Source organism: Zea mays, chromosome 7, assembly GCF_902167145.1.
Source record: "Zea mays cultivar B73 chromosome 7, Zm-B73-REFERENCE-NAM-5.0, whole genome shotgun sequence".
In the NCBI taxonomy this organism is placed as follows: domain Eukaryota; kingdom Viridiplantae; phylum Streptophyta; class Magnoliopsida; order Poales; family Poaceae; genus Zea; species Zea mays.
The window spans coordinates 79,923,841-79,936,680 of record NC_050102.1 but is presented as its reverse complement, the minus strand read 5'-3'; the positions used below and the strand labels follow the sequence as shown (position 1 = coordinate 79,936,680).

Here is a 12,840-nt window from a genome sequence, read left to right as displayed (position 1 = left end):
CCTTTCAGTACCACAAATAGAGGCATTGGGTCCTATGTACTTGCATGAAATGTGGACATATGAGTGTTTCATGTCAATACTGAATGGCTATGTATCAACCCATGCTGGTCCCGAGGCATCTATGATAAAGCGGTACTGTACCGAAGATGTCATTGAGTCTGGAGGTTCATTCTGCAATAGTATCCTAAAAGACCAGGTTACAATAGGTTTGCATCTGCCATGACACGAGGGTAGACTGTATGGAAGTGGTAGGATGGGACATAAATCTTTTATCCCACCGGAATACAATATAGTACTTGAGGCACATCACAACTTCCTACACTAGCTAGCGATAATGGAGCCATTTATCCAACAACACATCGCTGAGCTTCATGAGCAAAATTCTAGGCATACAGATGATTGGGTAATGAAGCAACAAAAGCAGCGGTTCAACACATGGCTAATGGTGAAGGACATTCCACATGGAGAAACAATAGAAGAACAAACCATCAAGGGGGTCGCATCTGGACCATCACGCTAGGTCAAGACATGGAAAACCTATGACATTAGTGGATTCACATTTTGTACCAAGTCCAAAGACAAAAAGAGCATGTCACAAAACAATGGTGTTCGATGCGAGGCCATAGACGATGAAACTAGTGAGATTATTACATATTTTGGCTTTATTGAGGACATATGGGAACTAGACTATGGTACATTTCATATCTCGGTTTTCTGATGTCAATAAGTTCAAGACAAACATGTCACGATAGACAACTATGGGGTGAGAGTTCTTGATCTAAGTAAGGTAGGTTACAAAGATGACCCATGGATCCTTGCTAATTGTGTTGCACAGGTCTTCTATGCTGAACAAATCATTTCTAACAATGAGAAGAAAAGCACCGACAAACCGAAGCATGTAGTTTTTCCTAGAAAATAACAAGCTATAGGAGTTGATGGTGTATCTGATTTAGAGGATTTTAACCAATTCAATGACATTTCTCTTTTCATAGATCATCCAACCAAGATAAGGAACGTTGAGCGAAGCATCCCACACAAATCGTTTCCTTGGGTATGCCACGATGGACAAGGCAGAACAATGGCTCCCTAGATTATATACTTGTCAATGTAATTGATTATTGTTAGCACTTGTCTACTAAGTTTGAGATCAATACATATTTCTTCATTGTCTTCATTCAATTTTCGTGGTCAAGGAAAGATGTTTAATTCCATTAGCGAGGGAGAGAGAGAGAGGAGGGAGGAGGGAGAATATATAAAAGTATAGTTAATGTAATATATGAAAAGTATACTAGACAATATATAAAAACTATACTAAATAATAATATATATATAATATACAAGAATATATAAAAATATTTATATTGGCGGTTCTCAATGACAACCGCCAGTAGAAATAATTTGTACTTGCGGTTCTCTGTGACACCCGCCAGTAGAAATAATTTCTACTGATGGTTCTCTATGACAACTACCAGTAGCAATGGCTTCTACAGTCTATGGAAGCTATTTCTACTGGCGATTTTCTATGACAACCGCTAGTAGAAATGTGGCTATATAAAGGGTGGCGGGCGAGAGCCGAAAATTTTACAAGTCACCTGGCACGGTTCATTTCATCACGCCGTCAGGCTGCCGGATTTCGTTCTTGAGGGTTTCTTCGTCGGCGATCGTCCCCACGCCACCATCCCCTCGCCCCCCGCGCTACCGTCAGGTTCTCCTCTGTCCCTTTGCCCTCTGCCGCCGCTGGCCGCCGCACACCGCCGCCGGTTAGTAAACCCTAGCTAGGGCATGCTATGGATCGCCCGCTGTGCCATGGCCGTCGTCGGATACTGCCCATTCATTTCTGCTGGAGGATCGTTGCGATTTTTACGTTTTTTGTATTTTTTTTATTTGGATGTGTTACGATTTTTTGGGACAGGTGATGCTGGGGGGTAGTTGGGAATAATTGGTGTGATTCATCTCACAACCGAATCCATTTCCTATACATGTGTTTTATTAAGGTGTGTGTACATATATTGAATAATAGAGAGCCTGAAGTAGTTCAAGCCTTTTTCGTCGTTGCAGCCTCAATGTACCTAGTGGATGTCGTCGCAGCACGCCTCAAGGCACATACACAAGAGGGGCGACTAGCAACGGTGCGGCTCATGCATCGCCGCCACCTCGAGCTCTGACATCGATCGAGGCTCAATCATCAAGTCGCCATACACGTATTTTCATGTGTGCCTGCATAGTTCTCACGAATTGCCACCGTCAACATGTCACCACCGCGGGCCCTTCTACTCACCACCTTGAGGTGGGCTCTTCGGCTTCGACGCCTGCAGGCGAGGTCGTCTCCGCGCTCGTGCATGTGGAGTAAGCGGCGCCAGTCATCATCATCTCTGACGATGAAGATGGGGAGATTGATTGGACGACATTGATGGACGACGACGAGTAGAAAAGTAGAAATTACTATATATTTTCTAATCTTAGTATGATGGATGGCGTATTATGTAAGAACTTAGTATGATGGACAACATATTATGTAAGAACTTAGTATGATATTATATATATGCGTTCTAATCTTCTGTTCCAATCTTTGTGTTCAATTTTGTGAATCTTTGTTGCAATCTTGTGTACATATAGCTCAATGAGTTCTCCGATCAAGGACCAAGGATTAGGGCCTGACCACATGGAAAAGGGTGTTTCTCGAGAACAATCCAGTGGTGAAGGATATGAAATGCCTAGCTACCCTTATCCTAGCATAGATAGGGTTGCTTGCCATGAGTTGCAACGTGACCCTACTTATGATCCACGAGAGTGTGAGGTAAAGTACACATCCTTAATTTCGTGTGTGTACCTAATTAGCTGACTTCACAATGTCTATTACACATGCATGATTTCTTGTGCACTTTATTACATGAATAGGAGGTCTTGTATCAATATCGTGCGATACTTGATGAAGTCGCGGCATGATTCCAAGATGCACCAGAGTCGACCCAAGATGCACCGGAACTGACTGATAAAACCACCGAGAGGTCAAGGAAAAGGAAGCTGAGCGATCGAAAAAGAGCTGATAGGGGTCTGAACAAGTTTCCAGACAAAACATATAAAATCTCATATGTGAGCCCGAAAGGTCAGCCCCTAACTCCAGAAGAGGCACTCCCTAAGTTCTGGAATGCACTTGGGTTCTTAGTTAGAGATAACCTTGACATCACAATCTAACAGTCGAGAAATGTGCCAGCTGATGTCAAGAATCAAATATGGAATAAGCTATTAATGAGGTTTGTTCTGCCTCGGGGTTCATAAGAACTTGTGAAGGAATACACGATGAAGTAGCTTGCCCTCAATTTCCGAAACTGGAGGTCTGAGATGAATACAAAGTTAGCGAAGAAAGGCCTAGACCCGACAAAAATTTAAAATCTCAGTAGGTCAGTGGGAAGTATTTCTAGAGCAGAGGAGCAGCCCTGATTTCATATCTCTAAGCGAGGCAAATTCAGAACTCTCTAAGAAGAACAAGTACCACCACCACCTAGGCAGAGGTGGTTACAAGCGTCAGGTTTCTAAATGGACACAAGAAGACACCGAGAAGAAGGCCGCAGGGTTGCCAACGCTATCTGAGCAACTTGGTGAAATGATGGCTAATTGGATCCATGCTAGAAAACCAAGGGAACCGAGGCTGGTGTATCTTTTGATGATCCAACAGTTGAAGGAGCGACAAAAAACATATATGCAATGGCATCTAAGCAGAGCCAAGGAACATTTAAGCCACAAAGGGAGAGACATCCTAATGGCTGGTCTCGGTAACCTTGAGCATCCTGGTCGTGTACGAGGAATCTCGTCTAAGTAAGGATGGAAGGAAGGATTCGAACCACAGTGGGAAGGTCAGTACAAGAAACGTAATCGATACAAAAAAGATATGTCAGATTATTTTAAGAAGGAGGCCAAGAAAGAGTTCAAAGACCTGATGTCTCAAATGCTATCGAATCCTCCTCCTGAATTGATGCAGCAATTGGCGAGTGCGATGTCTGTTCAACAGATGACCACTCCACAGATGCAAATAATTCTAGCAGCTCAATCGCTGGCTTCCACTGATTATACGACCGTCCCAAGCTCTATCGCGTCAACGGGAAATAAGGTCTGTTATCCAGTTGATAACATCACAAGGCATGTGGCATGCACACTGGTTATAAGATATGGTATTAACAATCACCATACGAAGAAAGTAGGCACATGCCTTGTGATCCCAGGAGGCAAGTTCCATGGAAGCGACATTCTAGATGATTATTGTAGGGTAGAAGTGACGATGGTCGTCCAAGGATTTGAGGATGATATGCTAGACATCCAGATATCCCTGGGACCGATGGTATCGAGAAACTTGGATAAGCCATCAAGAATTTCATCCTTTGGCCTTAAAGGGATGTCGAATTGTTTGATCCACCACCGCCGTCGACATCACATCTCCAACCATCTCCGCCTCCTCAAACTGTAGTTACTATTGTACATCCATCATCACCTCCTCAAACTTCATATGTTGCTCCTCATCCTCTTTCTGACCCACCGTCTCTACCACAAGAATCGCCATTCAGGGCTCCACCACCTTCTCCTCCTCATCCTCTTGGAGACCCATTGTCTACACCAGTAGCAAGGGACCCACCTTCTCCACAGACATCAAGGGATCCATGGCCATCAAAGAAATCTAAATTTCCTATAGCAAAATTGGTGTCCACGTTCGAGAAAAATAAGAGTAAAACTACTACTGCTGGCACAACTCGATTTTTGAAAGGGATTGCACGGGACCTCATGTCGCATACTATTGATTTGGCCGAGCATGAGGAGTCTGCAAAAAAGGCTGAGGCAATGTCCGCAAAGATAAAGATGCCAACTAAGACAGATTATAAAAATGCGCCTAAAAATATGTGCCGGGCAAACCTCTACTACCTTTTGAGAAACTAAGGAAGGTCCCAGCTAGTATTAAAAGTTTGCTTGACTGGTATTGACACCATTAGTGTGCATATACCAGACCATGCTTTTATTGGTTCAGATCAAAAGGCCTTTGCATTCGAGGACATGTGATTAATGATGAACCTTCAGAGACTCGACGTGCAACTTGTGACAGTGTTTGCATTGTAAGTGTTGCTCATACTTCCACATATATGTGTTATTATTAGTGAGTTGTATAATATTTCAATATCTGACATGCACGTGTGACTTCCAGAATGCAACATGATCAACAGGAGATCCTTTACGGTACCAAGCTCGATGCTAGTGCCGGTAAAAGGAATGGGTATCTCAACCCAATACTGATATCAGAGGAAAGCCACACTTTCAGAATCAGAAAAGACAATGAAGAGTTAAAGGGAAAGACGGACAAAGAAGTTGAGGAGCGTCTAAAGGTTATGAAGAAGGATTTCGATGCAAGATTCGCCACCTACATAGCAAACACAATGCTTCAACTTCAAGACAGGGAAGCCATAATGGCCCGTACAACTTTAAGTAAGTGTGATTTTGTATAAATAAAATTAATAATATTAATACACATGCATCACAAATTTTATTTGTATAGGGACCACTGGATATGCTTCCTCATTTATCCTAAGGTTGGCAAGGTGCTGGTGCTCGACTCCTTGAACTACGACCCTTCGACCTATGCGAAATTTCTTAATATCTTAGAGCTATAAGCTTTTCTATGCATGCATACTTATATCGCTGAGAATTTTAAAATAACATGAAGATTCTATTTGAGATCACATAGCATTTAGGTACTATAAGTGGAAAGGTGGAAAGCATGACACGTCTAAAAAATGTGTGCCACTAGACATCCATCATAACTAGCCGGTAAGTATGTAAATTTATGATACATATCATACACAATGTTGTAACTAAATAACCAATCTCTTGTTATGTAGTGCCATAAGAAACCATAAGGATAAGTCCTATATGGGTTCTATGCGTGCGAGTTCATGAGAGTGAACGAACGATACATCACAAACCCTTGCACGGTATTATTAGTAATAGTTATGTTTTATTTATGTCATTAAAGATTCAAATGTGTTATTGAGTGTGAATAGATGATGTTTATAAGCTTCCTTTACAGGAGTTTCAACAAGGAAAGCCGGAGAACTTGACCGAAGGTGCATTATATGGTATAATTGAAGACCTATGCACATTCATATTGAAAGAGATCATTCCACTGAAGGGCCAAAGTTTAGAATAATAACATAAGTTAGTAGACTATCTCTTAGACGAGATAATTATTAGAGCATAGGTGAAAACTTTTGATGTATAAAATGTATGAAGCATATATGGTTGTAAACAAAAGACTTTGATGTATATAAATGTAAGATAGAATTTAATTCCATGTTGCTCTAAACAACCGTGAGTGAAAATGTCGATTTCCACTAGCTCTAGCACTGGCGGCACTGGAAAAAAAACTGTGCAAATAGTTCTATGACTGCCACGCTATAAAACTTCTCTGTACTAGTGTTAGATCGATCAAAGTTGCTAGCAGCTAATGGATCTAAAAATACACTTATTTGTTCAAAGTTCGTTAAATTGGCTGATTTTTCGTAGGCTGCCGATGCATGGGCAAACATAAGTTCTGCCGGAGGAAGAATGTGATGAACACGAACCTTTGTTCATCGGTGAGCTACCCTAGATTATATGAGCATGACTGCACGTAGCCACTTATTAACTCCTTATCCATTTTAATTACAAAAATCTACCTCTTACATCTCCCACCAAAAATGGGATGCACTGAAATAAAAAAAATATAATCAAGAATCACAAGTATGAACAAATTGTGCACTGGGCTTCACTGCTTGTTCCTCATCCTGCTCCCCGTCTCCTCCGGCGTCCTCTCCTTCCTCGCTGCCGGTGGAGTCTTGGTTGACGCCGACAGCGACCTCGCCATGGCAGAGGCTCCATCGGCTACCCGGGCATGGTCCCGGCGTGGTCTGTGCACGTCTGACTTGTGGCCAGCAGACGAGGCTGGTTCTTCATCTTTGGTTCCCGCCGCGAGCTGGGAGATAACACCGACGGAGGCCCGATCTGCGGCGCCACCGGAAGCAGCATGGCTGCCGGCGGCTGCACCGATGGTCCGCTCCTGCTCGACGAAGAGAAGCTGTACAATGGTGCGCAGTGGCATCCGGTCGTTGGCTATCGCCTGCGCCCGCACGTCTGGCGACAGCTTCCTGCAGTCTATCAGCCGGCACAACCGCTTCTTATCCGCCTTGCTCAGCTCCGGGTGCTCCTGCTCGCCATCGTAATATATCCATCAACTCAAATCCATGACAGATGTTCCGATCTTGGAGCTTTCTGACCTTGAGATAGATGTCGATGGCGTAGTAGAGGCCGTCGTGGTCACTGCGGGCGATGTCCGGCAAGCATTCGACGAGGTCAACGAACTTGCCGACAGGGAAGCTGCGGTCCAGCGCGATGGTCCGCAGGTACTCGTCGAAGATCCTGGCGACCTTCTCCATGGCGGCGCTCATCCGACGCCGCTCGTCGGTCGGCGCGGGCCGCTGGAACTGGGCCAGGAAGTGCTCGAGCACGGCCTCCGCCGTGCCGACGTCGTACGCGTGCGGGTCCGATGGCAGCGGGATGAGCAGGTCCGCCGCCCTGGCCTCGTCGAGCTGGGAGCCGGCCTGCCGGATCAGCTGCGCGCGCGTGGACGACGACGCGCTGACGTAGTTGGCCACCCGCAGCAGCCTTAGTAGGAAGCGGCCGGTGACCGACCCCGGCTCGCCCGGGACCATGGTGACGATGGACTCGAGCACGCGGCGCTGCATGGCCACCAGCTTCTCCTCGCCGTCGTCTGAGCTCTGCGGCGGCTGGTGGAGGACGCCGTTGGCGGTCAGTCCTGCGTCGCTGGCAACGTGGAGCGGGTCGACGAGGTGCTTGCACGCGTAGACGTGCAGCGCCTCGCCGATGAGCGGCGGTGGGAGCAGCCGCGACGCGCGCACGGTGGAGATGACGGAGCGGAAGACCTCGATGTCCAGGTCGGAGATGTCCTCCGTCCACCAGTCCTTGGGGACGGACTGGTGGGGTTTCCTCGTGCTGTTGTACCCTGGCCTCGTGTACGTGTAGGACCACGTGACCTTGGACGGTGGCAGGAGGATCTTCTCGACGATGGAGTCGATGCAGGGCTGTACGATGCGGCTCTCGTTCCAGCCGGAGATCCGCCACGCGGCCTGCAGCGCGGCGACCGAGTCCTTCCAGCCCTGCAGGACGCAGGAGTCGAAGAAGGTCTCGAGCTTGGCCACCAGGTTGCCCTTGGCGACGGCCTCCGTCATCCGGAGGAAGCGCGCCGCCAGCATCGCGGGCACCAGGTTCCCGGCGCTGATGCTGATGGAGATGCCGTAGCAGAACTTGGCGCACAGCTCAAAGGCCTGCTCGCCGCCAGGGATGTCGTGCAGCGCCACGGGCACCGGCTCCTCATCGCCGTCGTCGGTGTCGGAGCAGAGGCGCTGCAGGAGGCCGCACTTGAGGAGCAGTGGGAACTACAGGTAAACAACACCTGAAATCAAGAGGCTGGACATTGGAAATGGAAAACTCGCTTCTTTGTCGTCACCACCCTACTATACTAGGACGAAGTAACGTTCGCATATACTTTGTTTGTAAATAATGTCGTCAGAGACAGAGAATTTCAGCTGCAAATAATGTAGAACCAACAAAATGAAAACAACTTCATAACTCTTGACACAGGTTAACCGCCATTTCAAATGTAAAAGTGATACATAAGCAGATCTGTCAAAATAGTTTCAAATCGAGTTCACCAGAACTCTTTGCTTAGTAGAAAAAATATAAAAAAATACCAACCCTTGAAACTAGCCTAGCAGAAGCACACCATGCATAGATTTCACCACTTGATCACTTTACAAATTTGCCAATAAACTAACCACCTGATGAAAAGCTATTAAAGAGCTGCACAATCAATTCCGACTCGCTAGGTTGTTGCCATGTTATTATTCAGAACAAGCTTTTGAAGCGTGTATCTGAAAAAGCCGGCTGCGTGTCTGGTTCAGCATGTGAACTATGACAATCCTGCCAAAGCAGATCCTTAGGCCTATGAACCAAACCCAGATTCCTTCTTCATTGACCATTTTTATTAGTTACTAGCATAAACAAAGATAGAATTATATAGTCTGATGCCATCATTAGGCTTTGATACGCGCTAATCATTGCGAGCGGCGACTTAGTAGTAAAGGTGCCTCTGTTCATAGCATCATGAGATCCGTGACAATGCGCATGGAAAGAAATTGGTAACATGTGAAGCGATGAACTATTAGATAATTATCTGGAGTTGTTTTTTGTAAAGTTAAATCTCTAAGCCTTTACAAGTGGCTGCAACTGCTGTTGATTGACAGGAATATGTTTTTCTCAATCAACTTTGTGCTTTCAGCGTAGAGCATCGGATTGATATATGGGTATTTCAGTTGACTTACAAGATCCTAAAAGCTACTTTTTGGTCACCGGTAAGAAGAAAAATGCATATCTGTCTCGAAACCATGAAGTAATTGATTAGCACTACACGAGAGAATGTATGAGAGTGTTTCGTGAAAGAAGACGATGATCACCTTTTTTTTGCATTTAAATGGAAGAAAAACATCACTATGTACCTTGTGTAGCTGATACTTGGTGTTATTTACATGGATAATGAGATCGGCGGGTATGTCTGATACGACTGACCTGTGACAAGCCATAACAATTCAAAACTATCAGTTTTTTAGCAACGCATTTGACTTGATGAGGAACAAATCTCATAATTTCCTTACGAAATGCAACATCCTACTTGACAGTAGTTACCTGACTGCTTCTTCGGTATAGAACGTATCAGGTTTTGAACCGAGCTTCATGTACTTCATTGCGATGTATTGTTGGCCTAGTCCTGGTAAATAACATAAGATCACTTATTCTACTGCCAGCTATAGCTGAATTGCCAGTCGGCTTTGAATCAAGAGCGGCATCAAAAAAAAAAAGAAACATGATAAAAGCACAACTACAAAAATGCCAGTAAATTGTTCAAAACCTCCAAAACTCAAGAAAAGCTTTCTCTTGCAGCAAAACAGATGCTCTGTATCATGGTAAAAGTGGATTGGTACCTTGATAAATTGAAAGGAAAAACTCTGAAACCTTAAGACCTGCCAGCTAAAAAGCTGGACCTCAATCAATCCCATGGAAAATTGTGAGGTGACAGAGATGTGGACCTTCTCATCGGCCACTTCCAATATATATACTCTAGGAAGAGAGGAGCTTTCAGGACCACACATCCCATTGTGTGTGTGTGTGTGTGTGTGGCGTGCTCTTTCTTGATAGCTAGCTTTGGGTGAGCCCCATAGCCCATCCTACCCCCCCTAGCTCTGTGCTTTCGCCTTCGTAATATCTTCGGGAAAGAGGGTCGTATATTATTGAGATGTTTCTTGTACGCACTTGTTTGTTTGGAGTTTATGCAAGCGTGACTTCACAACTAGAGTCACGCATGCATATGATTGCGTTTTAAGGGGGTCTTGTGGATTGATTAGGCTGACTCACCTTGTGCTGATGATGTGACCTGCGCCCAGACCACACAACACACATAGATGTCGATAATCCAATACAGAGACAGGGTGCTGGCCACATTAGTGACAAAGTTGTGAGTGGCAGATCAGGGCAGCTTTTCAAGGAGGCAGAAAAATCCAGGATAAGGTAATCTAGATTTTCTTCGAGGGATAGATGCTGTGTGCTACCTGGTTGATGGTGAAAATAAACAAATATCCCTGTAGGTAGTGCAAGATTTCTAGGAGCTGGGATCCCTGAAATCTGGTGAAGTCAGTTTTGTGCTTGTGCACCTCCTAGCAACTGGCTAGCATCTCCCCAGTGTCCAAAGCATTAAGGTGTTAGGCCGGGAAGACACATGGGACCTCCATGCAACTCATGTCCCTGGAAGCCTCATCATGCACCAAACTCCAGCTTGTAGCATAAACATGTAGAGAGAGAGAGAGAGAGAGAGATGGAAAGGCAGGAGGACAAACAGTGGTGATGGCACTAATACCCTGTACTAGCTGCTTTCAGATGTAAAAGTGCTAACTAGTAGCTCACCTCAAGCAGCAGGCCTCACAGCCCACAAGGCTCCACCAGACACGCAGCACTGGTTGTTGCTCGCTGGTCCTCCTCTCTCTCCTTTCTGCTCACTCTTTATTTTTATTTTTTTTCTGAACAAGACGATGTTGGCAACTTGGCATGACCCCAGTGTCTATATTATATTTATACATGCAGGCTTGCCATGAATAGCTGGAGCTGGCACTTGCAAATATGGATGAATTTTGTTTGGCTTGCTTTCAAGCATATATATACCAACACTAGCTACAGTCACACGTTTCCTTTTGAAATAATACTGATGAATGAGGCCCTCAACCAGAGGGACACGACGACGTGGACTGAAATCAACGTCAAGTGCAGCTCTAGCATCATGACATGTAATGCATGCACGGAAGATGCCAGGTTCATTGCAAGTGAGAGAGGCGGGGTTGGTGTATATCATGATGGAATTGTTGGACCATGCAGGGATTTAATGCTCCTCGCATGCAGCTGTGGTCTGGTCTGGTGCCATGGCGAAACTGGTACAGGTAGTATTCAATGGATCAACAGCTAATAATAATTCTTCTACTGAGAATTCTCGATGAATAATGGACAGAAAAAAGGCAAAAAAAAATTGTATAGATGAACGCGTGTCTTCGGCTGTGTGGCAGCTAGCTAATGAGCATTAAAAATCCGCGTGTGCTTGTTTTTTGCGAAATTGAAGTTGCCGAGAAATTAAAATCCATCTTGCTACGCCCCTTTTAGCATACAGAACTTGCTTGGGGAGCTAGCTAGCCGTGATCATGGTGCGTGGCGTTGATACATCACCCCCGTAATAAACACGCCATGGATCTGGAAGCAACATGCATGGTGATCGAGAAGCAGCAGGCGGGCGCGCACATGGAAGCTTACCTCAGTTAGGATTCGCGCATGCTGCAGCAGCTATACAGCAGGGGTCTGCTTGGAGGCTCCCTTCTTCCTTTTGTGTGTCTTGAGAGAGAAAGATGAGAGAGAGAGAGAGAGAGAGAGAGAGAGAGAGAGAGAGAGAGAGAGAGAGAGAGAGAGAGAGAGAGAGAGAGAGAGGGTTCTTGCAGTATGAGGATCCGACTGCGAGAACTAGGCCTGCTGAGCAAGTTATATGCATGGAGGCCAGAGCAGAGAAAGGGAACTCCCTCCCTCAAAATAATACCTCTCGCTCGCTCTCACATGTTGTTGGGCGAAATGTATCATGAGAAAGAGAGAAGGCCAGGATCTTCATGGCCCCACAAGTCGGCGGAGGATTGTGTATTATTGCACTCGGTACCTCCATCCATCCCTTAATAGCTACTAGGCCAGGAAGAAGAAAAGCAGCATGGTTATATGGATCCACGAGAAAACTATGTGTTGCATGCATGGTCTGCTTTCCATTCTTCTAATTCTTCTACACTGTATTAGAAAATGGGTCACTTTATCTCTCCTAAATTTTACTAAATTTATGTAATAAAGTTTTCAATATCAAATACATATACCTCAGTTAAATTGAGTCGGTCGTGCCGACCATACCTTTTTTTTTCTGCCATACAATTAACTTTCAAAAGTACGCATATATCCCTTTGATTGCCCCTGGATTACTACAGATGTTCTTTTTATTGCTATGGGTGGATTGGATTAGTCCTTTTTGCTAAAGTAGCGTAGCTGTAGAGTACGTCCTTGAGCGAGAGAGCAGATCATTAAAGCGCGTTCGTCATTCGCGCACCTCGCTCCACACGTCAATTGTTCAAGTACGATCGAGTAAAATCTATATCTTTTACATGAATATATGAACTTTTAGAG

At 45.1% G+C, this 12,840-nt stretch overlaps 1 protein-coding gene across 6 annotated transcripts; it reads right to left on the bottom strand.

The window, feature by feature from the left end:
- Positions 1-6,591: 6,591 nt before the first annotated feature.
- Positions 6,592-12,324, bottom strand: LOC100281621 (uncharacterized). 6 transcript variants are annotated; one of them, XM_035960579.1, is made up of 5 exons: positions 11,941-12,324; positions 9,778-9,859; positions 9,591-9,660; positions 7,293-8,488; positions 6,592-7,222 (listed from the first exon to the last, which is right to left on the bottom strand). In XM_035960579.1, the coding sequence occupies exons 4-5, from the start codon at positions 8,286-8,288 to the stop codon at positions 6,785-6,787; spliced, it is 1,434 nt and encodes a 477-aa protein (XP_035816472.1). In that variant the 5' UTR covers positions 8,289-8,488; positions 9,591-9,660; positions 9,778-9,859; positions 11,941-12,324; the 3' UTR covers positions 6,592-6,784. The 6 variants fall into 6 exon arrangements, with proteins under 6 accessions (XP_035816472.1, XP_008651423.1, XP_035816473.1 ...); XM_008653201.3 differs by lacking the exon at positions 11,941-12,324 and adding an exon at positions 11,050-11,915 and having other exon boundaries at positions 7,293-8,471; XM_035960580.1 differs by lacking the exon at positions 11,941-12,324 and adding an exon at positions 10,074-11,036.
- Between the last annotated feature and the right edge of the window lie 516 nt (positions 12,325-12,840).